Source organism: Galleria mellonella, unplaced genomic scaffold (genome assembly GCF_026898425.1).
Source record: "Galleria mellonella isolate WM207_F2 unplaced genomic scaffold, CSIRO_AGI_GalMel_v1 utg1432, whole genome shotgun sequence".
Taxonomy (NCBI): Eukaryota; Metazoa; Arthropoda; class Insecta; order Lepidoptera; family Pyralidae; genus Galleria; species Galleria mellonella.
In genome coordinates this window covers 738332-764923 of record NW_026441998.1, presented here as the reverse complement: position 1 = coordinate 764923, position 26592 = coordinate 738332, and the positions used below count along the sequence as shown (strand labels likewise).

The following is a 26592-nucleotide window of genomic DNA, read 5'->3' as shown; positions in this document are numbered from 1 at the left end:
GTTGAACGAGCGGGCCCCCAAGGAAGAGGTCCTCCACACTCTGCTGGTCGAGGTCGAGCACACCCTCAATAGTCGACCGCTAACCCACGTGTCAACATCGGCAGACGACGACAGCGCCCTAACCCCCAATCACTTCATATTGGGCGGTCCATCGCGCGTCCCACTGCCAGGCAGCTTCACAGAGAGCGACGCGGCGGGACACAAGGAGTGGCGTGCCAGCCAGAGGCTAGCTGACTGCTTCTGGAACCGGTGGGTGAAGGAGTACCTACCCGAGTTGCAACACCGGCGGGAGCCCCGAGCTACACACGGAGCCATCAAAATGGACGACCTGGTCCTAATAGCTGATGGGACCTTGCCTCGCAACACGTGGCCGCGAGGCGTGGTGGTGGCGACCTACCCTGGACCAGACGGCGAGATTCGAGCGGTCGACGTGCGGACGAACAAGGGCATCCTACGGCGACCCACTAAGAAGCTGATCATACTGCCCACATCGACATCGAGCGACGCGAACACGAGTTAACTCCAGCTACGAGAGCTGCGGCGGGAGATTATGTTCGCGACATTATTGTATATATAGTGATATTTATAACAATGTTATAGTTAGTTGTTAAGTTTCTAGTTTGATCGTTTTTTGTATTCTGTTGTTTTGTATAGATTTACATAGATTTAAGATAGTGTAAGTTAAATAAAGTATTCCTTTGTGTGTTGTCCTTATTACCTACGAATAGAAATAGAAATTGTTACGATAAATAGAATTAAGAGATTGTAAATTTCAATAAATAAATAGACGCTATAGAGTACCGATCTGAAGAGACACGCGTCTCGCTCATTTCTCGCCCCGTCCCGCTCGCGCAGATTCGCTAACGCGAGTTGGAAACGTTATCGTGCGAGCGGGCGGGTATAAAGATAGGCCGCCTCCCGTCGAGCGGCATTCGCTTCCGGGCAGCGACACACTACACTCGAGAAGAAATAGGACAAGAAGAAAAAATACTCTCTTCAGACGGTACCGGAGGCTTCAGAATACTAATCCCTGTGTTTCACTCCAGCCTGAACCAACGCCCCTACAGTCCACGCTCACTGTACGGCAGTCCATACAGTACAATATATATATTACGAATATTATTAATTAAAAAAAAATTAATTGCCATAAGATTATCATAATTCCATAGTTATTTCTAATTGAAATTTAATAAAATATAATATTGACCAGGAATATGTATTAGTTATTTATTTGTCAGAACAAGGTTTGTATGAAAGATAATGTCTAAAAAATCGTACGGAAAGTTAAAAAAAATGGGGTATACAATCTCTATATAAAAATGTGTGTGAGTGAGTTAGTGAGAGAGATAATAGACTCATTTTCTTCATAAGTATACCGTGCTAATCCGGGGCGGGCAGCTAGGGTCATGAAAGTGTGTATCTCATCTATATATGTACCATACTTGAATTAATAATTTACTAACTGGTATATCAATACACAATAAATTGCTGAAATTCTAAAAACCTGATTTTTTTATGCTACATCAAGTTGACGCCCAACTGATTTACCTGTTGGAAAACAATAACCATCGCCTAATCGCCTATAAATATAAATAACATTATAGAAATAATAGAAAATACTATGGCGTCTATGGCACCTGTCATCGGTTGCTTTTCCTGACTACTACAGTTTTTCGTCTCTATATCTTCTTATTTCGTTACCCTGCCATTCAAACCTAAATACAGGCATGCAAGAAAACTTGCTTAACAGCAATCTATCTACTTTTGAACTTTTAATAAATAATAAAATTCATCTATGATTCTTTTTATGTATACTTTACCGTTTACTGTATTTAAATATAATTTATTTGTATATGTATATTTTAAAGAGATAATTACATCAGTTAAAAATCTCTGTCGACCAGAAGGTCGGTTTATATTTCAATGTTTTTATATCGCTATTCAGAGAGGCAATCTTGCCAGCCTGCAGAGTACCCTACCAGCCGGCGGTGGCTCCAAGGGATTTTTTTTTTCTATACGAAATATTATTATTTTTTAATACCAAGTAAATAATTCAAGATTTTTAATTTGTAGTTGTAAATATCTATTATTACAACTTACCTATTAAATTTATTTTTTATTATTATATATTTATTGTAAAATTCTAGGATCATTCTTTAGTAAAAATTAACACATTTTTCCTCAAGTCAGTTACCACAATATATCATTAAATATTTATTATTATGTATATAAAAAATAATCATAAAACTACGAAAGGTAAAAATAAGATGAAAACAAGCGAATAAATATGTACTCAAATGTATATTTATTTTTACATTAATGGCATATTTTAGGTACATGCATCAACATATTTTAATTTTTCATTATTATACAGTTTCTTAAAATAATATCACGTTATTTTTTCTTAAACATTTAAGCAAACGACAAATGAATGTTACTTTTTATAATTAAAGTTGTACGTAAAATGAAATAATAAAAAACATATGGTATGATAATATATCTTTACGCATTGAATTTACCCATAAAATTAAAAGCGTTTGCTAATTTATCTTATTATGTTTTACAGAACATAATTACACACTCGAACTAAAGTATGTAAAAATAATTGAGTGCCCAAATACGGTAACTGGTAAAGGAAGACAATTATTACTACTTACTGGTACATCGGTAACACTAAATTATTCAACATTTTTGTTTCGCGATAAAATTAAATGTTTATATAGTAGTATAGGTAATATTTTACATAAATATAGCTACAACCTCCCTATCTATATCATTTGTACCTATATGAATCTTATTAACATCAAAGAAAGTTGTATTAATATTCTCAAATAGGTTTATAATAAAAATGCAAAAAAAACCATACAGAATACGCTATTTGAATTATTCTACAAACACAATTATGTCTTATCTAGATTGTTTGTAAATGAACTTTGTTATTTATAAATTAAAATTAAAACTATTTAATAAGCTATTATCGTTACAATAAAAATATAAAATATCTTTGAATTTAGCTTTACTAAATGAAGTAGAAACTAAATAGGTATTTATCTATACTATATGGAAGACTATACGATTTTGCTGTATAAGGCACACAGAATTCATCTATGTACTGTTTTAACTATTTCAATAGTATCAATGAAAATAATAATTAAAATAAATAAATAGGCACTATTACTAGTATGTACGAGTAAGTATTTAATAATCAATAATAAAATCTGTCAACTAAATTGTAAATTATTATAATAATGGTTCACTAAACAAACCTAAATAGGTACATGGCACTAAGTCCTAAAAGAATAATAGTAATGTAATACAACAACAACATATGGGGCTGTTTCCTTATTAGTTATTACATACATAAAATACTGCATCAGATGTCTTCCACAAATGTACACGTAGCAATCTACTTTCACTTATGATAATGTACTTAATTCTCTCATTCATAAAATCTAAAGTATCACTCAAAAACTGACCATATGTATATGAGTAACTTCAATAAAATCAACTAATATTTCATGTTTTCCTCTAGGTATATAAAATAATGTTATGCTAGGAACTTTAATATTTTCTCAACAACATACACTCTTGACATTATGTACAAAATTTAAATTATATCACAGAATCCAATTAATGGAATGGAGGAAGTGTCACCATGGCCGCCAAGGTTTGTCTTCTGACGGTGGTCTTCTAGTTACGAGAGCCAAAGGAGCACGCTGCGGGTCTTCAATTGTGGGAGGTGGTGAACCCCACCCTGAACTAGCTGGGGAAAAGCATCTGGGCTCTGATGAAACTGATGATGATGAGGCGTCTCTAGGTGATAATGGCACTAATGTTGGAACAGCTCCTAGAGTACTAGCGCTAACACCAGCAGGTAGGACAAGGGCGATGTCCCCATTTGCCAATCTCGTGGGTACCACCCGAACGCCTGATCCAGGACCAGCTGCAAACGAACATACTATTTAATATTTTGTTGGTACGTCTATCAAAGTTTGTAAAAAAACAGTAATAATAAATTAAAATAATAAAATGTTTATAATAATAACAAATAATGAACGAATGATGTCCATTAATTTGTTATAGGTGTATTTTTTTATGTTATTATTAATATACGTATATACATAACCCGCATTTCATCCTGTGGGCCGTGGCCCATAGATATGCACAACACCATGGACGACACATAATACTGTGTGATGCCGTGGTAGCCCCATATATATTGTCAATTCTGAGGACTATGGTTTTATACCTCAGTACTCAGTACCGAATTACAACCATGTAGATAAAACCTGGATGGTCGCGTACAGCGCGGTTTCAGAGATGTTTCCTCCCACGAACGCTCAAGTCATGAAATGAGCTTCTCCTGTTGAAGTTTTTTCAAGAGACTACAGCATGGTGTTTTTCGAGAAAGGAGTAAAGAGATTTCTTCAGGATTTGCAACGCGCGCGTAATGCTCCTGGTATTGTAAACGTTCATAGACTATGGTAACCGTTTACCCTCAGGCAGAAAGCATACTCGTTTAAAAGTGTAGGTAGTCGCTTCACGACAGAAACACGAATTAGGTAATTAGAGAATAAGTTAAATAATATTTACCGGAAATAAAAATTGTAGAATGAGTAGAAGCAGTAACGTCTTCGGGATCTGAAGGTGGTGTCGGTGCTCTCACAGATTTTGAGCTAGAGGCACAAGTCTCAAGATGTTTTACTAGGCGTTTCCTTAGCCCAGTATCCAAGCCTGGAAACTTGGCTACTTCGGATACACAGTGCCTGTATCCCGCCCGAAACCGATCTGGCGATCCTGCACCTTCAGAGCGCAGCCCTTCCAAGTGCTTCACTGTCATTTCTAAGATGTCAGCTTTCTCTAACTTTGAATGTCGGGCCGGCTGTAAAAATACACAATATATATATATATATATATATATATATATATATATATATATATATATATATATATATATATATATATATATATATATATATATATATATATATATATCTCTTATCTATGTCTATAGTATAATACAGAACTTTTTCTGAATTAAAAAAAAAAGACATATTGTATAAACTGTAAACCCAACAATTATAGGAACTCAACAAATAAAAAAATTATATCTTTATAATCATCTTATTTTTAATAATTTATCATCCATCACTAGCCAGATATCTCCTTTAAAGATCACATTCCTGACATTTAGTAATTTTTAACACCTAACCTAATTTATCTTTCAAATAATTTAAAACCCTTTTGTCATAATTACTTCCTATTTATTTTTTACTTTAATAATATTTGACTCGGTTTTATCTCAATACAAACACAGTAATATTACTTTTAGGTGTAAATATATATGAATGTATATATATATATATATATATATATAATGTATATATATATATATATATATATACTACTTACATCTTTTTTCATGGCATCCAAGATGAGAGCTTTCAACTCGTTGAGACAGTTGTTGATGCGCGCGCGCCTTCGTTTCTCCATAATGGGCTTATTACTCTGCAACAATAAATGATTAGATGAAGTATCGTGTGGGAGCAGTCTGCTTCAACTCAACAATTGGTCGATTGGTATTATGATTCTCTTTTTTTTAAACGACTACAAAAAGGAAGTCACACTTCATTCTATAGATCGATATATTGTACATTTAGTTATAAGAGTGGAGTGCAATTTGAACCCGTTGGTAGGCAGATTGCTCATGTCATCGCGTTAGTTTTTAATCAAAGATTTTGTAATTCCTTGTTCTTAGTTTTTAAACAATTTACACATGTTTTTCATTAAAGTTGCTAGTGACAAAGTCCTGTTTTTTTTTAAAATGAAAGTACTACAATCTGTCACGAAAGATTAAAATCGTTAGAACGTTGGTCTCAGGTACAATGAGGACACGTGTCAACAGCATCACTTTGTAATCTGTGATATCTATATATTTATATTTTAAACCACAACCAATTTTCAGTTCTAATTCTCAGAAGAATAAAAAATTCAATAGCCCTAATCTATTTGAAAAGCTTGAACATTACGTTGCCTTGTCTAAAGTATTAGATAATATTTATGGCTACCAAGAAAAGAGATGGCAAAAATGTGTAATAATCTCTCGTTACATGACGACGGTGATGGCGCGTGGTGTGCGACAACTTCCAAGGTGAAGGTCACTGGTAGTCGTGATTGGCGCGGACGTAAGCCGTGACGGCGCGTCACGCGTACTCTAACCACGTGACGTGGCCAGGGCTGCCTCTTTATAACTATGTTTGCTGAGTTTTTATTTTTGATTAGCTTTTGCCCACTTCCTACGCGTAGGTTTTTGAAGTAGGTACCCACTTCTTTGATTGGTCAGGTTTAAAAAATAAAATGTATGCACTGTCACATAATCATAGTAGATTCTTAGAGTATATTATTCCTGTAGGTAATATAAGAAAAATAAGTATCGACCTATGAAAATATAAAAAATTGCATTAAAAAGATTGGTGAAATCTAACTGCTAAAAGTTTCATTAGTTGGAAAAAACAAAAAAAAACATTTGAATGGTTTTTGTTCATAAAAAAGGTCTCGCGATTGACATCAATCTCACTTGATATAAAGTGACGATGAGGTCTAAAATGGAGATCGCAAGCTCACAAATGGCTATTCACTTTTACCTGTCACGTTATGAACATTTGACTTTCTTAAATCGAAAATCTATGTTTACATTGTAGCGATGACGGCTGTAAGAAAATGTGAGTAACGAGACGTTTTTTCGATTACATATCAATTTTATTTGTAACGTATAAATACTAGAAACTAAAACTGTCCCAGACGGAGACGACCCATCAACGTGACGGCTTACGTAACGTTTGGCGAGTGACGGAGCGGCGCGGCGGCGAGCACGGGCACGGGACAGAATGGATATAGAATCGCTGTCGCCGTGGCTACCGTAACGCGAGGCGCCGCGCGGCGGACGTCGCGGTCACCGTCTATAGTGAACACGTGCCGCGTAGGCGCGAGCCAACACCACGCGCCACTTTTCCGACGGAAATAAATCGCATATTGACATTATTTGTCTTGTCATTCTCTCGGAAAAGTAATGTAATTTTATACATTTTTCTAAACTGACTAGAAAAGGCGCATTATTGATAACAAAAACTGCTAGCAATATATCCTATTAGGTGGATATCCCCGTGGAAAGTATGTGATTAAACCCTAGTGGATTAATGGCGATATGCCGTCTGACCTGACTTCATCTTCATCTATATATCTATATACTACTCACTAATACTCCGCCAATATAAACCGATAACGCTCGCGGAGTTATTATTTCACAAAAAAGGCGATATTTAAAAACAAATGTGGAATTGTCCATGCAGCTTCCGCTGCAATTGAGAATTCCTATTCCTAGCCTAGCCCTTTGGTCAATATGGTTATTATTGGTAGTTTAATATTCTCATGGGAAGAGATTAAGACTTAAATCACCAGCAAGATGTTGCAATAAAATAGAATAGAATAGAATAGAATAGAAAATCATTTATTCAAATAAACTTACATTGAAGCACTTTTGAAAAGTCATTACATTTTTTTTAATTTACCGCTCGTTCGGAAAGCTGTCTCATCACAAGAAGAACGAGCAAGAAACTTGCGTGATGCTCTTTTAAATAAGTTTATTATTATTTTACATTTTTAAGTTTAATTGTGTGAATACAAACCACCAATTAGCACTAATTCAATTAAATACTCAAAAAGAAAAAAAAAATTGAATACATAACCAACTGGTTAAACAATTAATAAGAGGAAATCAGTCATAGTGATTAGAGCAGACCAGTCCCTACAAGCAGCACCCGTTCACGAGTATGACGGATGAGCCAGCCATCACTGCGCTCGACCATATTTTAGGGAGCCCAATGACCCGGCCCACCACGCCGCCACAAGTCTGGACATTTTAGTGAGCATGACTACTCAAAACACTAGACCACGTCAAAGCTACTCACAATTGCCATCTGATAGTTATAGTATTCACATTTTACATAAGAATGCATGCGGCAATTAATACAAAAAACCGCTACGCTTTCATATTTCTAAAATTAATCAATTAAATCAAGAAAGCAATGAGAAAATAAAATTATAACGTTGTATGCTAATAAACTAATTATTTACTTGATATGTTGTCATCTATGAATTCGTCTATCCTGTAATAGGCTTTCTTACATAAAAATTGTTTAATATAAGATTTGAATTGCCTCTCTGTCAGATTTAATGCAGATTCCGGCAGTTTATTATAAAATCTTATGCAATTACCATAGAATGAATTACTGATTTTGTGCAGACGGCATTTAGGTAAAATAAGCTTATTTATATTGCGTAAGTTTCTACTTGTACAGTCTTTGAGTTTTTTAAAACTCGCTAAGTTCTTCCGTGTATACATAATATTTTCATAAATGTATTGTGAAGTAACTGTGAGGATATTTGAGTCTTTAAAGCACTGACGTAATGACTCTCTTGAACCCATACCATAAATAGAACGTATGGCTCTCTTTTGTAAAACAAATATAGTATTTATATCGGCAACCCCACAGCAGTATGCCATAAGACATTATGCTATGGAAATAACTAAAATATACAAGTTTAGCCGTCGCCACATCTGTTAATTGCCTAATTCTTCTAATTGCATATGCAGCAGAACTGAGTCTACTGGCCAATTTTGAAATATGGGGCCCCCATTGTAATTTCGAGTCCACTGTTATACCTAAAAAAACTGTATCATTAACAAAATTTACTATTTCGTCATTAAGCAATAACTGTGTATTTATTAGTCTTACATTAGGAAGTGTAAATTTTATACACTTTGTTTTGCTGGAATTTAATAATAGGTTATTACATGTAAACCAATTTAATATTGCAGACATAGCACAATTTACATCGTCTAATTGATTACTTTGACGTCCAATTTTAAACACTAACGAAGTATCATCCGCAAACAGCACTATATCTGCAATTTTCTCTACCATAAAGGGAAGGTCATTTATGTAGATTAAAAAGAGAAAGGGGCCTAAGATTGACCCTTGTGGAACGCCCATCTTAATATTATTATTATTAATCATATCAATCATATAAATCAAAACTGAATTTCAGTAAACAACTTTTTTACCTAAGTCCTTTGATCATTTATTTAATACCTTTTGCATTGTGAAGATTGTTTACGTTTTGCTTACTTCAGATTACGCAACAGAAATCAAATATTTTCCTTTATTATTGTCAATGTATTCAATCTCCATCCATCACAAAGGTTATTGTTTGCTAATTTGAGTACAACGATGTTAATATGCAAATAAATGATTGCGTAGTAACACCACGCGACCACGCGCACAAACAACGTGATTTGTTGACAATACTCATACGAGTACATCCGTATATAGAATAATGACTAACAGTCCGTCAGTAATCAGACGGTAGCTTCATATGCCATATTATTTAATGACTGATATTACTTAGTCCATACCTATTGTAATGTCTGTATATCTAGTATCTAATCTGTATGCGACGGTTACCAATATTATCACTTTCTACCATGCCCCAGTTGACCATTCCAAGTCAGTAAATTGTAGTTAAACATTGATTTTGAATTGATGTTTGTCACTTTGTTTATTATCTTATCAAGTGAAAAAAGCTAAATGAATTTCAACAAAATTGTTTTAATTGTGCTTAACTCACTTAAGTAACATATGTTTAATCAGAACCTAATTCCATAAATACAGCTTTATATTATAAAGCTATAGGTATTGAACGTGGAGATCTTATATCAGATAACGTTAGCATCAAATAGGTACAATAAGAACAAATAACTATGTTTACCTACGAGCAACGCAAAACATTAAATACGTTGCACGAATGCAGTTCGCAAACTTCCCAAAATATCCAATGGAATGTACCTACTCACTAGGTTGACGATAAAGTGCAATAGTTGGTGGCGCATAATGTGTAAGTACGTTGACAAATGTTTGATGTTCGTTGGCACTTGCACAATCGCACAAAGCAAGAAGTAAGATGACAGTATAAAACAATCGAATTACCTCACTAAAAATATTTATCGACTCTATATATGAAAGTACAAGTTATAGGCCGTTTTATGCATACCTAGATATCAGAAAATGCTAACGAACAAGTGTCACCTAAGGCACATGTCTAGATAGGAATTAACATTTCACAAAACTAAAAATGCTCTAGTATACATTTTGACACATAATTTGCAAGTTAGAACAGAACATTTGCCCTCATGTATTAAAAGTTACCAATCCACTATTCCTTAAGCCAGCATAGGTAAGAAAATGGACAATATAATTTAGAGAAAGTGGAGAGAAGGAAGTGAATCTCTTTAAATATATGCAAACAGGTTGTATGAATAGAATATTTCCTATCCTATAACACGTAAGTACCTCAGAATTAATAGGTTAATAGATGTTTACTATAAGTTGAGCTTCTGTTTTCAATAGTTTGATGATAACAATTGGCACGGATGGCGTGCGCGGTGCGGGCCATGCGAGCGCGCTGCGCGCTACCAGTTCACCGTCGCGCGTCGCGTGCCAAGGCGTGGGAGCGGACGCCGAACTTCCGGCACGCGCGCTGCACGCACGATTTGAAAATTAGCAATGATAAAATGGATACGGCAGATGATAAAAAGTCGATTGCTTGATAAGTGTTTCAACCGTGAAGCATGGCTGTGTTTCAAATTAATTTACTGGGTACAGAGGAATAACACCTCAGGAATGGCAACGCATGGGGGGTATCATGGGCGAAACAGTATACTCTGTTATGTCCATGGTACTGCTCATGTCTATAGGCGACGGATACCACTTTCCATCAGGTGGGCCGTCAGCTTGTTTGCCATTCTAAGTTCTATAAAAAAAAAAAAAAAAAAAAAAAATATATAAAATCATAATTATTAAAAGAATTGTGAAAGAGCTATTACGGTTTACCATTATCTTAAATCAAAAAGATAATTTTGATCGTGATTTCGAATTACATCGGCGTAAAAGTGTATAAGTTTAAATTTTAAATTCTGCGATCATCGGAGAATTTAAAATTCAAACTTACCGTTTAAAAAACCTAATGACGATTTTAATGACATTCCGAGTAAAAGATGAAACATCTCCGACTCTATCTAAACACCCCAGGATTCTATTTGTGAACTGATAATTTGTTTGATACAATCAATATCAGCACTTCACTGTTGGCAAAACTGCTAGTAACTTGAAACGAATTTGATTATTGTTCGCCTACATTCAACTCTCAAGTGCAAACCCACAAACTCTTCATGTACAATGATACAACGATAAAATCATTATGCTTATCTAACTACATTTGTGGTTCAACGAAGGCGGCGTGGGCGTGGGTGCGCTCAACTGCGTTCAATGCGACGCGCCAACAGCCAGAGGCGGCCGCGGCGGCACGAGCTAATCTCACGGCACCGACGGCACCGACGATGTTTATCATTCGATGATGGATCGTATGCTCCATAATAGCTTCCTCCAGTCACATGCGTGTTACATCGTAACCACGCTGCTGTAATTATGTATTCATGACTAGCGATCGTATCAAGAGATTATATCGTTTGAATACTGCTCCTCGTTTTGTTATCGTTTTTTATGTACTACACAAATGCGTGAAAACTGTTTCATAATTGTGCTATACAATTATGATGTACTGATAAAAACAATTATAACTACTGCGCCTTATGAGAGTCGTCATTATGGGCATGTCACTAGAGAGGGCATATTTAATATACTCATAGTTTCATAGTTCACGCGTTGAGGTTTTCCTAGAATGCACATTTATTTCCAGCATTGATAGCTCATCGTGACATCGTGCATTACCTATTAAGTGTTGGCTGGAGTGGAGTGTGGGCGTGGGGGCGCGTTCCCACGACAATTAGCCCACGGCGTGGCGCCCACGTCTGCCGCTGTGGCTTCGCCCACGCCATCGCTCGCCGCCGCCACCGCCGCGCCTGACTCACACGCTACGTTCCGTCTAAATATTTCTATATTGTCTGCCGACTCCAGGGTTGGCAACTAACCACCTCCATTGTTGAATATTAAATATTATATTTCTAATCGTTGTTTAAATGTAATCTCTATTTAAACAACGATTTACAACTTACGACAGGTCACTCTTACTTGACACTTTCTTATTTAAGTATTATCTACTAGTAATTAATAAACATCTACAAAATTTTTCACTCCTTGAAGCTAAGCTAGTTAACTCTCTTCAATAACTAGTGCAGGATATATGACAAGATATATGAGTACCAATGAAATTTTTCACGTTCATAAATACAAATAATGTTTCATTTTTCAAAGCACTTTTGGATTCATTACTATATATGTTTTATTCTGTAACACATACTTTAAAATTATGTACGTCTCCTATTTTCACAAACGTTTGTAATAATATTTTACTTATTTTACTTATCAATGAGTATTGTATATTTAAAAAAGTTCTGTGTATATTTGGTCTTCACTATTACATAGTACGAGCATTATTCTTATAAATTTTAATTTATTGTGTACAATTAACGAATACAAAAATCATAATTAATGTTAGTAAGTACAATTAGTAATTATTGAGTCTATGTCAGTGACAAAAATATTCACTGATGGTCATATATTTGACTCTGGTCGACACTATATCTTTATGTATATCAACCGGAATTAAATTCATCAACCCTAAAACGGGTTAACTGCTTTAATAGCACGAAACGATGCATAAGTATTGCAGTGGGTGGTGTTATGTGACAAACGACTACCTTTATACGTAGTATCTGTGTAGTAGATTTGTTTAAAGTACTTATTTACGTAGGTACAAAGTGCATTTGAAGTAGTTTGAAGTTGTTATCTACTTTTACTGTAAAAAATATCGTAAATTATTTATATAAATTCTTGAATATCAGGTATATTTCAGGTATATTTACGTAAACAAAATTTTAACAGAATTCAGTAATTAAATGGATGTTAGTACTAGCAAATCATTTTTTTTTTTTACTATTGATCATATTCTTTACTTTACCATTATATCAAGTCGTGTATGACAAAGTTTCGTTATTAACTAGATTTAATAGTAATTTTGTCTTTGTAATCATAATGTATTGACTAACTAGGATAAAAAAGTAACCTATAACCTTTTTCATAGCAAATAAATACCAAATACGTGTATTTATACTAAATTTAATAAAGATTAGTCAAACATTTAAAGTACTAAGGGGTAATAGTGACAAAACTACAATTCATAATATAAAAGTTTTGGTAAATTACTAAATTAAAATTTGAATTTAAAAGATAAAAAATTATGCCCACCTAAAAGGCATGTAAAACGAAATATTACATTTTATAACTCATTTATTCAAATGTGTCAGACTATCAAACCAACCTCTCATCTAAATATAAAATTTATGTCTCGGTTTTAATCTTGGCCATAAACAAGATATAAAGCCAAGCGGTGACAATCAAACACAACTGGTGGGCGCCGCCGCGTTATCATAATCTACATGATAATCTCAGCGCAAGTGCTCTGTAATTGTCCTCTATTTGTTTTGAATGGCATATGTTCGCAAATAGCACAATGTCGAAGTCAAAACATTATTTAAAAAATACTTTTCAGTGGCGCCACTTAGTCATAGATAAAAATATATTTCTACACAATTAGATTCCCAAAGTACACATATTTATGTAATCCAGCTATAAACATTTTTTTATACCACACAAGGAGGCAAACAAGTATACAGCCTGCCTGCGGTTACCGTAGCGTAATATATTATCTGTACCGTAGCCAATGCACGTCTGCAATACGAGGGGTACTTCGCGCACGTTGCGAACCCTGAAGAAATCTTCACCTATTTTGTGAACATTTCAATATTATATTATACATCTTAATGATAAACAAATATCTTGCATCTACAAGAGATCAGCCTACTGTTACTACACTAGCCAGAGAGCTTTCAATAGTTTTATTCAGAGTATTGTTGTAAGGTTTTATTTATTTATTTATAAATTACTCACCACAACAGTATCCCAAAACGTGTAGTAAGCCATAGGTATATTTTACAATCTTAAAGTTTTTAAACAATATTTAAAAAATATATCTAATTTGTCATTAAATATATCAATATCTGGCTGCTGAGCAATCAGAGAATTGAGCAGAGAAATAGCCTGATAAGTGGGAACAAACTGAGCAGTACAGGTTAGTAAATTAGAATAACACATGGATGTAAAGATTTATTTTGGCCGTTAACTGTCCACTGCTGAATACAAGCCTTCCCTTTAGGGGGAGTTTTGCCAGTAGTTGCCACGCTTGGCAGGAGGATTGACAACCGCAGTTAGGTTATTAGAAATTATTTAAGAGGGACGTTACTGCCCATCCCTCTACTATTAAGTTGTTTTACTCGCCACTTACGACACCCACACGACATAAAGACCTATTCTATGCCAGACAGACAAACGCATACGAGTATATTAAAAATGTGTCAATAGTTCTCTAAATTGATAAATTAATCTCACTCTGATTCTATCATCATCATCATTATTTCAACCATTATCATTACTACTGGACATAGGCCTCTCCCATAGACTGCCATAAGGAACGGTCCTGAGCCACCTGCATGATTCTAAATCCATACATTTGATGAAATAATTAATAAACACTACTGGATATCTTACACAGTACCAAACTAAACAGAGCTTGTATTTAAATGGGGATAGATACTATACAACAGATAGACATACTTAGATAAATACGTTTTGTTTTTCTAAATGCTTACCCACTTATTAGACATAGAAAACACCAAGACCAATATAAACACATACAGTCACGAATATAAATGTTCGTATTATACGGAGATCGAACCCACAATCACTAAAAGTGAGGCAGTATGTTAAACCGCTATGCCGCTAAAATTTCCAAATCTCCTATTTATAAAAGAGTAGGTTTTACTCACGACTTAATAGGAAAAGTAATAAACTTCCTTCTCCATCCCATATAAAAGATACATCAAGTCAGCCCCTAACTGTTCACTGCTGAATTGTTCCCTCCCCCTTGGGGGATTTTGCCAGTAGTCGCCACGCTTGTCAAGGGCATTGACAATCGCTGTTAGGCTTTGGAGATGTTTTAAGAGGGACGCTACTGCCTATCCCTCGCCCTACCTTAGTCTCCTCTTACGATACTCACGGGAAAGTAAGGGTTGGCTTGTTCTATGTTGGTATCATACGGATATATAGTAGATACGTACATATCAAATTCCATAGTGGTTGGGTAAGCTGTTAACACACTAGGAGGTTACAAACAAACAAATTTTCACATTTATAATATCTGTTTGTAAAGTTGTGAAATAGGTGGGGCAAGTGAATCTAAGACGAAAATAAAAGATTTCAAGACTAAGTGGGCATTTCGTCAAAATTTTCAATTAACACTTAATAATTGTACATACAAAACACTCGTGTGAGAGTCTTAGTGTACAGCGCTATGATAGCTCCTTATTCTAACTTTGTCGCATCACGAAAACGCTGCGCGCGTGACCTACTGCTTTGCACTCTTCGTGGCGGTGGCGGCATGCTAAAACTAAAACGTGACACTGTCACATTCAGCAAAATGGAGCTACTCTCAAAGTATAAATTATGTCTAAATTAGTCGTCACGACCTACCTTTATATTATTTTACTTTTATTTGGATATTTTGTTTAATAGTTTGTACAAATAAAAAACAATTTAAAAACATGCTTTTACAGCCTTTTTTGCATCAAACTCTGTTCCCGTTTTTGCCAAGACAAATCAAAAAAGCCCAAATACGATGAATTTGTCAACTACCGTTTTCATCATCAATATAATATTGTTGCCGAACTTACATAAGTATGCCAAATTTCAACAAAATCTGATACCAGCAAGTGTTAAAAAAAAAATTAGATTTAAGACGGAACATACTGAATTAAATAAAAGTTTGTAAAACGGTTGCAGTTTAAGTTCGGTAAAATTTTCTAAAAAGGCATAAAATGGTGATTAATGCTAAACTTAAGGTATTCTTTGAATATTAGTACGGTACTGTAGACACTACTATAACATAATTTTTTTAAATCTTATCTGATTTAAATCAGAAATCACTTTTATATTTATAAAGTACATATGTATAAAAGTAATATACTGCTTAAGAAGATCTGTACAAGTGTAGTATTTTATATTATTTGTACTACTATTGTATGCTGTGATTGTTAATCTAGGATTTGGTTTATCCGTGTAGTATGGGTAACAAACGTCCATCTTATTTACAAACTTTCTCATTTATAATCTCTAATATATTATACGTTATTAAATATAATTGATTATATTTATATAAGAATACATTAGAGTTATAAAAACAGATCGTCGGCATGTATTAGTACATAAAGTATTTTATGTGCTAAGTTAAGATATAACCTACTCGTATTCCATATTTCATTGTAATCCGTTAAGTATTGTTCTTGCATTTTTAGATAAACAAAATCGAAAATTGGATAGGTAATTTTTTTTATAGTAGGCTAAAAAAAATAAACCGTATGAAAGAGCTTTTTCTCATTCATTTTGTGATTAAATTGTTTTATGATTAATTAAAAGTAAAAAACCCGTATCTATTTGAAAAATAAAATGTTGATATTTGTGTAAAAATAAAAAATAGCATCTGGCAACCCTGTGTCACTAAACAAGTTGATCCGACAATTCATAAAATCCTAACTCATAAATTTCGCATGTTCGCTATGTATAATTTAAACTATTGTTTTAACAGTGTATAGTATTCCCACAATTAAGATTATTTCAATTAACTATTTATTAAAATTCATCAAACCGTGTTGACTACATATTCCGACAATCATTTAATACTCGTACGTAAACACAATTCATTATATTTTTTTTTATACAAATTAGAATGGTAAACAAGCTGACGGCCCACCTGATGGAAAGTGATAACCATGCCTATAGACATGAGCAGTACCATGGACATAACAGAGTATACTGTTTCACCCATGATACCCATGACCCTCGATGCATTGCCATTCCTGAGGACTCAGGTGTTATTCCTCTGTACCCAGTAAATTCACGTTATATCCCACCCTTCAAACCGAAAGACAGCCATGCAAACACAACTGCTTCACGGTAGAAACACGAATGGGACAGAGGTACCCAAACAATCGACTTTTGTACAAAATCTCCCTCTGGTAAATAAATTTCCCCCTTCAAAGAGAGGGGAAAAAGGCAGTTAGTAAAAAGCAATATTGTTGAATTTCTCTACTGAATGAAAAGTATACAAGTAAATAAACTGTATAAAAATACCTATAAGATGAATAATGATAAACTATCGATAATATAATAAATAAAATATAAATATTTATATAAAAAATTAATTCAATAAAAGTTAATTTTAGTTAAAATTGTGAGGTCAAAAAATAGCAACGCGTTGATGTCTTCAGTATAGGAAAAATATTTCGATAACTGTTTTATTTTGACAATTTGGTCAGAGCATACCATTAGTTATAACCCTTAGATTTTTTTTATTTATTAAATGCTTAACTACCTAACCTTTTCCATTCACTTGGCATTAAGTAACTATTTATTGGCTATATAAATAATTTGTTTTGAATAATATATAATACTTATTTTTTTTAAATGGTTCATATTAAGTTTCTAAATATCCTTAAAGTAAATATAAAATATATTAAAAACATATTTAAATTAAATTAAAATATTTATAATTTTTACTTACCCTTCTGTTATCACTGGACTTCTTCTGATCTGCCTGCACGGCCGGCGGGCTCATGTTTCCGTTCACCACCATCACGGGGTTGGAAGCACCCTGTTGGGGGCTCCCAGCAATACCAGTCACCATATTGTTTATAACTTATCACTCAAGTTTTAACAGTCACAGCATATCGATGATGTTACCTACGTAACAGAGTGATGTACGGCAGCACGAAAGTGCGTGCAGCGTCCACTATATCTAATAGCAACAAGTACGTACACCTTGTATCGCTGTCGACGCGCGACTGTCGCGAGTCGCGTTGCCGCTCGGCAGATCTGGGCCTTCGGGCACGCGACCACCGCACGTACAGCGGCCTCTCGCGTGCCTCCGCATTATTAGACGGTTTGTTTGCACGTGCTCGCCGCTGACGGACCGACACACGGATTCGATTGCAGCTGTTAATTTCAAGATATCAACATCAAACGAAATATGAAGACTGATTGATAATATTTATAATAATACTAATAAATTAATAACGATGTTACGCAATAAGTTCAATAAAGTAATTGATATTAATGAAATTTACCTAGTCTGTTTTACAAGATTGTGCAATATATTAACGGCCTTCGTGACGCAGTAATACAAGTACGGGCACCTTATACAAGGAGCTCATCATAAGACCTGCCTGACCTGTATACGACACAATTACATTGGCCATGTGGTCCCAGTATACCCTTCTTTTCCTGTGGGTGTCGTAAGAGGCAACTAAAGGAACTTAAGGGTAGATGAATGGGCAGCAGTATCCCTCTTAAAACATCTCTAAAAGCGTAATTGCAATTGCCAACACGCCTGTCAAGCGTAGCAACTACTGGCGAAACTCTACTTATGGGAAAGGCTAAAGCTTAGCAGTGGACAATTAACGGCTGAAATGATAACGATGATGAAATACTCCCAGAAAAGATAAAATAACTTCTCTACGGGAATATATAATAATAATAACTTCTGTAATACAATCAACATGTATATTTTTTCAAATTACGTTTTGTATTACCTGTTGATACAGTATTATGTCCTCATCACAAAGATTCATTTTTAATTTGAAATGACCTTTTTTAAATCCAGTTTTTAATTGATATGATCTTATATGATTAACATACATATATTCTAGCCTACACGCCATGCCGTCAGAGTAAGAAGTAATATATGATACAAGAGTGTCCACTGTTTTATATATCGAAAAACACGTAAAAACAATGGACAAACGCGCTCATTTATTCAGATACGGCTGACGCTGACATCAGTTGCGACGCGGCTCGCCTCTAATGTATTGACAGTGAGCATAAATTTGTACGCGTCTGCCGCCCACATCAAAGCGGCCGGCGCGGCGCCGCGCCGCGTCGCAGCCTCTTGCATATGCAAGCACTCCTCAGAGGCCACCCGCCATATCTATTCTGCATAAGATCTTATTCAAATTTCGTATTGTCTGTATTGTTCGCTAACGTTGCCGTTAGCGGGCTAATTATGAGCATGACGACCTGTCACTATTTGAACAGGCTGTGGAACTCATAATGATGAGGAGAAGATGCGTCGTATCTCAAAAATATATTAACAACTATAGCTGTGATATTCGTCTTGATGGACAAAACAATTTGCCATGTCCAGTGTGGCATATAGCCATATAGGTACCTACCTATATGGCTACAAACATGTTATTTAGTTTAATATCTCGTTGAACTAACATATAGGTATCTAAGTTTTATTACGTATTTTTTTTTTTATTGCATCATAATATAAATTTAATAAACGCAGCAACTGTACTTCTACAACGCACATTAAGATTTGGTTCTAAATACAGCAAGATCTTCATTTACGGCCAAATCTTAATGTGCAAGCTTCTTCTAGAACTTCTTTCTAAAAATGACTAATTCACATCAATTAAATTTCAATACAGAAAACCTACATAAAATCTATGTAGCAAAAAGTTTATTAAATTAATATAAACTGCATTTCATATAATATTTTTTAAAGTGCAGAAAGTGATTCGTTATCAATAAATACCTTTCATGCAACATCAACGCAAGTAATAACTACCAGTTTAACTTACATGTAATTAGATCGAGAATGCTCGTCTAGTTTCGGAAACATTCGAAACCCTTAATCACGTCATAGCCATTCACGATTAATTACACTTACATTAAACTGGTAGTTATTAAATTAAAATACCTATAATATGTACTTACTTTTAACAATAAAGTTGATTTAAATCAAGTAATGAGATAATTACACGATGATTTTTTATACAATTTGAGTTATATGAATCACCTGACTGTCTGTTGTTCATTTCAATAGCTAATAAGTAGATTAAGTTTGTTAACGAATTAACACCTAATAGCAAGTCATCGAGTGACGTTATTATAGAATAACTACGCACATATCAGTCACGTAAGATGATTAGGTACATATCAATATTACGACATAATAAGATAAGATTATCTTTCAAATTTAACTTGATGTCGCTTTGAAAGCTAAATATTGGAAGGTTTATAAAATTATATATATATATATATAAAACTTAGTATGTACATGTAATATATTTCTAAACCGAGATAATAAAATTGAATTAACAATACGTAATTGAAAATAGACATTAAAAATTTGATGTTGTAATAAATGCAATCATATAGTGATGGTAAATGTAAGTATTGTAAGTAGTGATGGTAAACTTAGTCAGCCAATCTTTGTATCTGTCAGTGAACTAGTTTTATAAATTTACGTAATTTTGTATACCTAAATTTGCTCTCTATAAGATGTAAATATAGATGTTTATTTACATTTTAACAATGTAGTCCGACCAAATATTTTACAAGTTTGGTTTTTATTACCGATACTTATCGGGTGAAATAATAAAAATAAACTTTCAAAAATACCTAAATACTTTCGTAAAGTTCCTCTCCAATTAAGTCTAGCACCAAACAGACTTTGGTAAATGGGATGTCGCGACAGTAAAATTACTGGGTTCGCAGGCATGAAATCTTAGTCCTCAATTGTGTCAACACATTATGCTTGCATTCCAGTTCCCGCATTCTTGAGTAGGTATGAGTATGTTTCTCTGACGTCCATAATGTTGTTCATCGTAAAGTTGTTTCTTTTCTATTTCAAGTTGTATAAAAAAAATTTTAAAAATTATGCAATTTCAAAAAAGAGAAAATTATTATTTCAACGGCATTTTTGCTTAAGTATATGATACGTGATATCTTGCCTAGTTCGTAATAGACTTTGATATCCTTTTAGCAATCTGTTTCAGTACGGTTTGCTTTCTTATTAATTTTTAATCACGATTGAAACTTATATTTCTATTTTATAACAAGTCTTTAAATATAAAAACTGTATTTTTATTAAAATATATACCTACCTAAGTAGTTTTAGTTTCAAGGTAGAACGCTGAGCTAAGAAACTCAAATTCTATAAGGATGTAGATATATAATCTACAATCATTAAATTAAAAAAAAATAGTTTCTAGGAAAACTTTTATCATAAATAAAAAGCAGATAACTGTACACAAGTTACTTTTTTTACATTTACTGTTACAATTAACAGACTAAATATTTTAAAACAGCCGCTTTATTACCGCACGTCGTCGTTTTTATCCTAAAAATCAGACGAACAATGCATTTGCTCTATTTTACTAATTTTTACGATGCAAAAATAGAGCATGTCATTGTCAAGTTTTTGTCAAGGTTTTAATAATATGTTTTGTCTTGCCAACTGTATTTTACAGTTGTCTACTGTAAGCAAGCCTCCAATATACCGTTATTTTAATAATAATTCATAAAAAATGTCCGGTAATGCATATTTTTAATTTTTTAAAATGGAATGTTAACCTCCTCTACGTTATCAATATACGTTGGCAGAACACCAGTGAGGGATAATAGGAGAGGAAGAAAGCGGATCAGATCGTTCATCTTGACGAATTCAACAAGAGGTAACCACGATGGTATGAACTAGTTTGTCGCTTCTGGTAAATATGGTCAGAGAATAGACATATACATATGTAGCACAGAGCAAAATATCTACATATATCTTCTATATATTTAATACATAAGGACAACCAACAATGCATACATTTATATCAACTTAAAATAAATGATAATATGGTTACATTATAAAATGCTGTCTTGATTAAAGACCGCCACGACACGCGTATTATTTTTATATATCACTACAAGAATGAAAAACTACAGTATTAGGTATACAATATATACTTAGATTACAGTAATATACTAGATTCGTAAACTTATTATCCTAAAATACATATTTGCAATGATATATGCCATGCTATTATATAGATTAATATATAAGAAACACACACTAGAGGGAGACTTTGTACAAAAGTCGATTGCTTGGGTACCTCTGTCCCATTCGTGTTTTAACCGTAAAACAATTGTGTTTGCATGGCTGTGTTTCGGTTTGAAGGGTGGAATATGACGTAAATTTACTGGGTACGGAGAAATAACACCTGAGTCCTCAGGAATGGCAACGCATGGGGGGTATCATGGGCGAAACAGTATATTCTGTTATCTCCATGGTACTGCTATGTCTATAGGCGACGGTTACCACTTACCATCAGGTGGGCCGTCAGCTTATTTGCCATTCTAAGTTATATAAAAAAAAAACTATTTTATTTAACCGGTTCCTTCGCCATCAACTACTTTACAAGTATCAGTACATACTTACGAATATCAATTGAATTACTGTAAGTTACAGAATAATTAAATCACTGTACATACATATATACAAAACAAATAAATTGTTATATGTATAAAAACAACGAAAACGGAAAAAGATAATAATAGGTACCAATACCAATTCGAAAGCTAAATCATTGGTCTCTGCCAACAATTCGACATGGTGTTGAAATACGGAATTTCTTTAGAAATGTAATTACAGTGGGTTTCCAAAAAGCCGCGTTGGTTTCGGTAGCAATAAAACTTACGTTATGAGACAAAAGGGTTCGCCTTCAAGCTGCGGGCGACCTTCCCCGAACCGGAGCCAAGAACAAATAAATGCTTATTCATGGTGCAATTTGACGAGGCCCTCTTTTGTTATTTTTAAAACTACTATTACAATAGATAACACACACTCGCTCCTGAAATAATAATCTACAAATTTATACCTATTTAACATGCAATTCAGATAGGATGTACTATTTTGTTAATTATATCAAAGTTTAATCAACAATTTTAATTTACTTACATAACTACCCACACATTTATATATCTATGTACTCCTATAAATTTCTCCTAGTACGAATAAAAAAAACTTAAATTTATCAAAATTAACATCCAAAGAACTTTTTTTTGTAGATAATATTCTGTCATAATCAAACTACAAATCCTTAATCCATTTGTGACATTAATAATCCGGAAACTAACCAAGTTTGAATTCAAAAAATCATTATTTTAACCAACTTGAAAAAAAGAGAAGGTTCTCAATTTGTCGGATTTTTTTATGTATGTTCCCCAATTGTTCGAATACGCGTGGACTAATTTTTAATTCAGGGGGAAAGGGATTGTTAGTAATAGAGACAGAGAATCCCATTGCTAGCAATATACCCAACAAGGTCGACCTCCTCGCGGTTCTCCCTGGAAACCATCATGGTTAATTCCTGATGAATTTATCATGATGGGCTAACTGGCCTGATTTCATTCTCATCTATCACCCAGATTCAGATTGTTCTCAAAGAAATTTTATCAAAATCAGTTTAGTAGTTTAATTTTAAATCACAATAACTGGATTTTATAAATAAAAATAAATAATTTTGCCACGATTGAAGTCGGTTTTTTTGTGGAACACAATTTTAAATTACATATATGACTTAAATCTTTTCGTACAAATTACGCAGCATTCTATTCGACTATAAAAGATAACTACAACTATAGAACTATACACTAGGTATTTAAATATTGAAAATAATTCGAATTTTTATTTTTTATCAGCATCAGATAAGAGAAACGTTATATGATTGGTGCATCTCCTTTTTTTGTTTTAAAAATAAACTTTAGTTAGCCTACTTTACGTTTTAAAAAAGGAACGTTTAAATTTTTTTTCAACTTTTTTTGTAATTCTGAGACCTAGATATATGCGCAGACTTTTTAATGATTACCTAACCCATGTCATTTTTATAAAATAATCTTTTGAATCGCGTCGACAACCGTTCATCATCAACTAGCTACAATCCTATGAAAATTCGAACGTCTGTGAAGCTTTATCACTTTTTTTGATCTTTACACCATTAAGATCGATAATATAATATGTAGTAACCTTAATAGTACCCATATATACCTCAATGATTAATTTTTATTCTAAACAAACCGATGCCTGCGGCTTTGCTAGTATGAACTTGTCATCTATTCCAGCAGAAATTTCGGAAAAAGCCTCTTTAAACCTTACCTACATTACTTACATTGAACTTCAGTGCCATATGTCACGTTTCTAGATTTACCAATTTTAACTGAGAATTATTTATTTATTCTTTTTTGCCCAATGGCATTCTCTACCAACTAACCACTTAACAGTCAGTGCTAGATTTTTTATGGGTGAAAATGAAATGGCAACCTCGCCTGCGCTATCAGTATAGGCTGGCGGGGCACCAGTGAGGAATGATAGCTGAGGATGAAAACAGGTCAGTAAGCCCATAGTAATAAATTCCACAAGAATTAGTCATGATGGTTTCCAGGGAGATCTGCGTGTAGATCGACCTGATAGGGCATATTGTTAGCATTGGAGTAGATAAACCCTATTAGTAATAATTCCCTTCCCCCAATGCTAGATTATAAGGTAGATAAAAAACTATCTATGTTTACTAAACGAATACAATATCTACCTAGGTAAGTTTAAAAATACGCGAAAGAGAAGCCACCAGTTCTTATTATTTAAGCCTGTTTCGATTTGTCATTATAAGCAAAATATAAAATGAACCGTTATTTCTTAAATGACGTAAAGGACGCAATGATAGATGGTTTACAAAAGAAACATTGTTAGAGGCGAACACCATAAACACTTGGCCGTTACGCTTTGTTAGTCTCATTCGGGACATGCCTTTGGCGGTTCGTAAAGTTTTTCTTGAATTTTATTGCAGATCGCTTATTGCCTCTTACGTTCCTTCCACGAGCAAATTGACGGGTTGAGAAAGGCAGCAAAAGGACAATAGGAGCCAAAATATTTAGCAAACATGCGGCCAAGCCGGCGAAATACTTTGTTAGCAGTTAATTGCAAGGGTTCGCCAACAACACCATCATTGTTGAGAACTCTTTTCTTTCATCCCTTTTACGACGTCGCAGAAAGGTTTAAAGCCTTTTTTATTTAAATTTACAGCCGCGGACTCTTTCAAAATACTGAACAATTTTGCATACAGCTAACTACCTACAATCGACGCAGAAAAATGCAATTAGTTTAGTGTGTTCTCGGCCACCAAAATGCGCATCTTATAATCTAATCATGAATATAGATTACATTTGATTGCAGGTATTGCGTTACGAAGTGTTGAATAATGTCGCACCTGCCCTTTTTTTAAACTGTTTTACAGCTCAGTTTAAAAATCCCTCATAATTATACATCAAGCGCAACTCGTTACTCGATAAGTGCGTCTTCCTCTGACAAAAACACCACTGCGGGGCGAAAACAAATATTAGTCAGGCAGGGTCGTTCACACACGGTAATTATGACGAGACGGAGCGCAGTGTCAAGATTGGCGCCGAATTTTGAGCGTTCCCTTTCGCTCAAAAACTGTAATTTACTCAAACCTTAAACCTATTGCACACTCGACGTTTAAATGTCAGAAATAATACAATGAAATTATTAAATTTTTATTTTCAAAATAAATAAATACGAAGACTTTGTTCTATTACAAAAAATAGATCTACTTTTTATTTCTTATAGTTGCATATCCGCCTAACCCACCCATCAATGTCAATCTATGTAACTCAAAATTTGTTAAAATCAACTTGCAAAGGACAGGTTGCTGGCTTAATTAAAAAACCCTTAAATTTTTATAGTTTTTTTTTTTGTATCCTATATTGCCTATGTACATTGATCCGTAAATACTCAAGCAAAAAGCATATTGAATCTTTAAAACGACGCTTAGGTAGGTGCAATTAAAAACCAAAAAAATTATCAATGTTTTCCTATTCGTGAAATAACCGTATATACATACCGATCGTAATATTGTAATTACACAAACTATATTACAAATTGTATGAATCAGAGCTAAGTTAAAAAAGTTTTGCATGTAAAACATGCCTTATAAGAGAATTTGCAAAACTGATGCATAATTTATTGTAACTACAACACCATGTTATTACCAATACAGCATACACTTTTTTCACACTTTATTTAATTTATGTAATAACACACTCCCGGTTTACTTTCCAATACTGAATAATACTACTATAATTCTATACAAAATTTATTTGCTATATAAAAATACATAGTTTATACATTCTAATGAATAATGAAAATATTATTACTTATGATCATATATTATAAACATGAATATTTTTTCTTAGAAATTAACTAATAAACAGCTTTTACAGTCATGATCAAATTATCATACTTAGATAATGAAAGAATCAACGCACAATGTTGCACTAACTGAAAATATTATAACAAAAATCAGACTTTTATTTATAAGTATTATTTATAATGTTATTTCAATTTAAGAGAGCATCGTGGTTCAGTGTTCATTATTCTAACTCATATCGGATGTTCAATTATGGTTTGCGCTGATTTATTGGAATTTGAAAATTTTTAACAAACTCTTTAGCGATGTTAAACATCATTGAAAATATCAAATCCACACACAAAAAACAA

At 33.7% G+C, this 26592-nt stretch overlaps 1 protein-coding gene across 1 annotated transcript; it reads right to left on the bottom strand.

Moving 5' to 3' along the window:
* Positions 1-2282: 2282 nt before the first annotated feature.
* Positions 2283-18064, bottom strand: LOC113520654 (protein hairy). Its single transcript, XM_052891722.1, has 4 exons — positions 17749-18064; positions 5413-5508; positions 4594-4882; positions 2283-3943 (listed from the first exon to the last, which is right to left on the bottom strand). The coding sequence occupies exons 1-4, from the start codon at positions 17869-17871 to the stop codon at positions 3651-3653; spliced, it is 801 nt and encodes a 266-aa protein (XP_052747682.1). The 5' UTR covers positions 17872-18064; the 3' UTR covers positions 2283-3650.
* Between the last annotated feature and the right edge of the window lie 8528 nt (positions 18065-26592).

Coding starts and splice junctions, on each gene's coding strand:
- LOC113520654 (XM_052891722.1), bottom strand. CDS start 17,871: ATGGTGACTGGTATTGCTGGGAGCCCCCAACAGGGTGCTTCCAACCCC. Junction 4,883..5,412: donor TGGATGCCATGAAAAAAGAT/GTAAGTAGTATA, acceptor GTATTTTTACAG/CCGGCCCGACATTCAAAGTT. Junction 3,944..4,593: donor TTCTACAATTTTTATTTCCG/GTAAATATTATT, acceptor GTTCGTTTGCAG/CTGGTCCTGGATCAGGCGTT.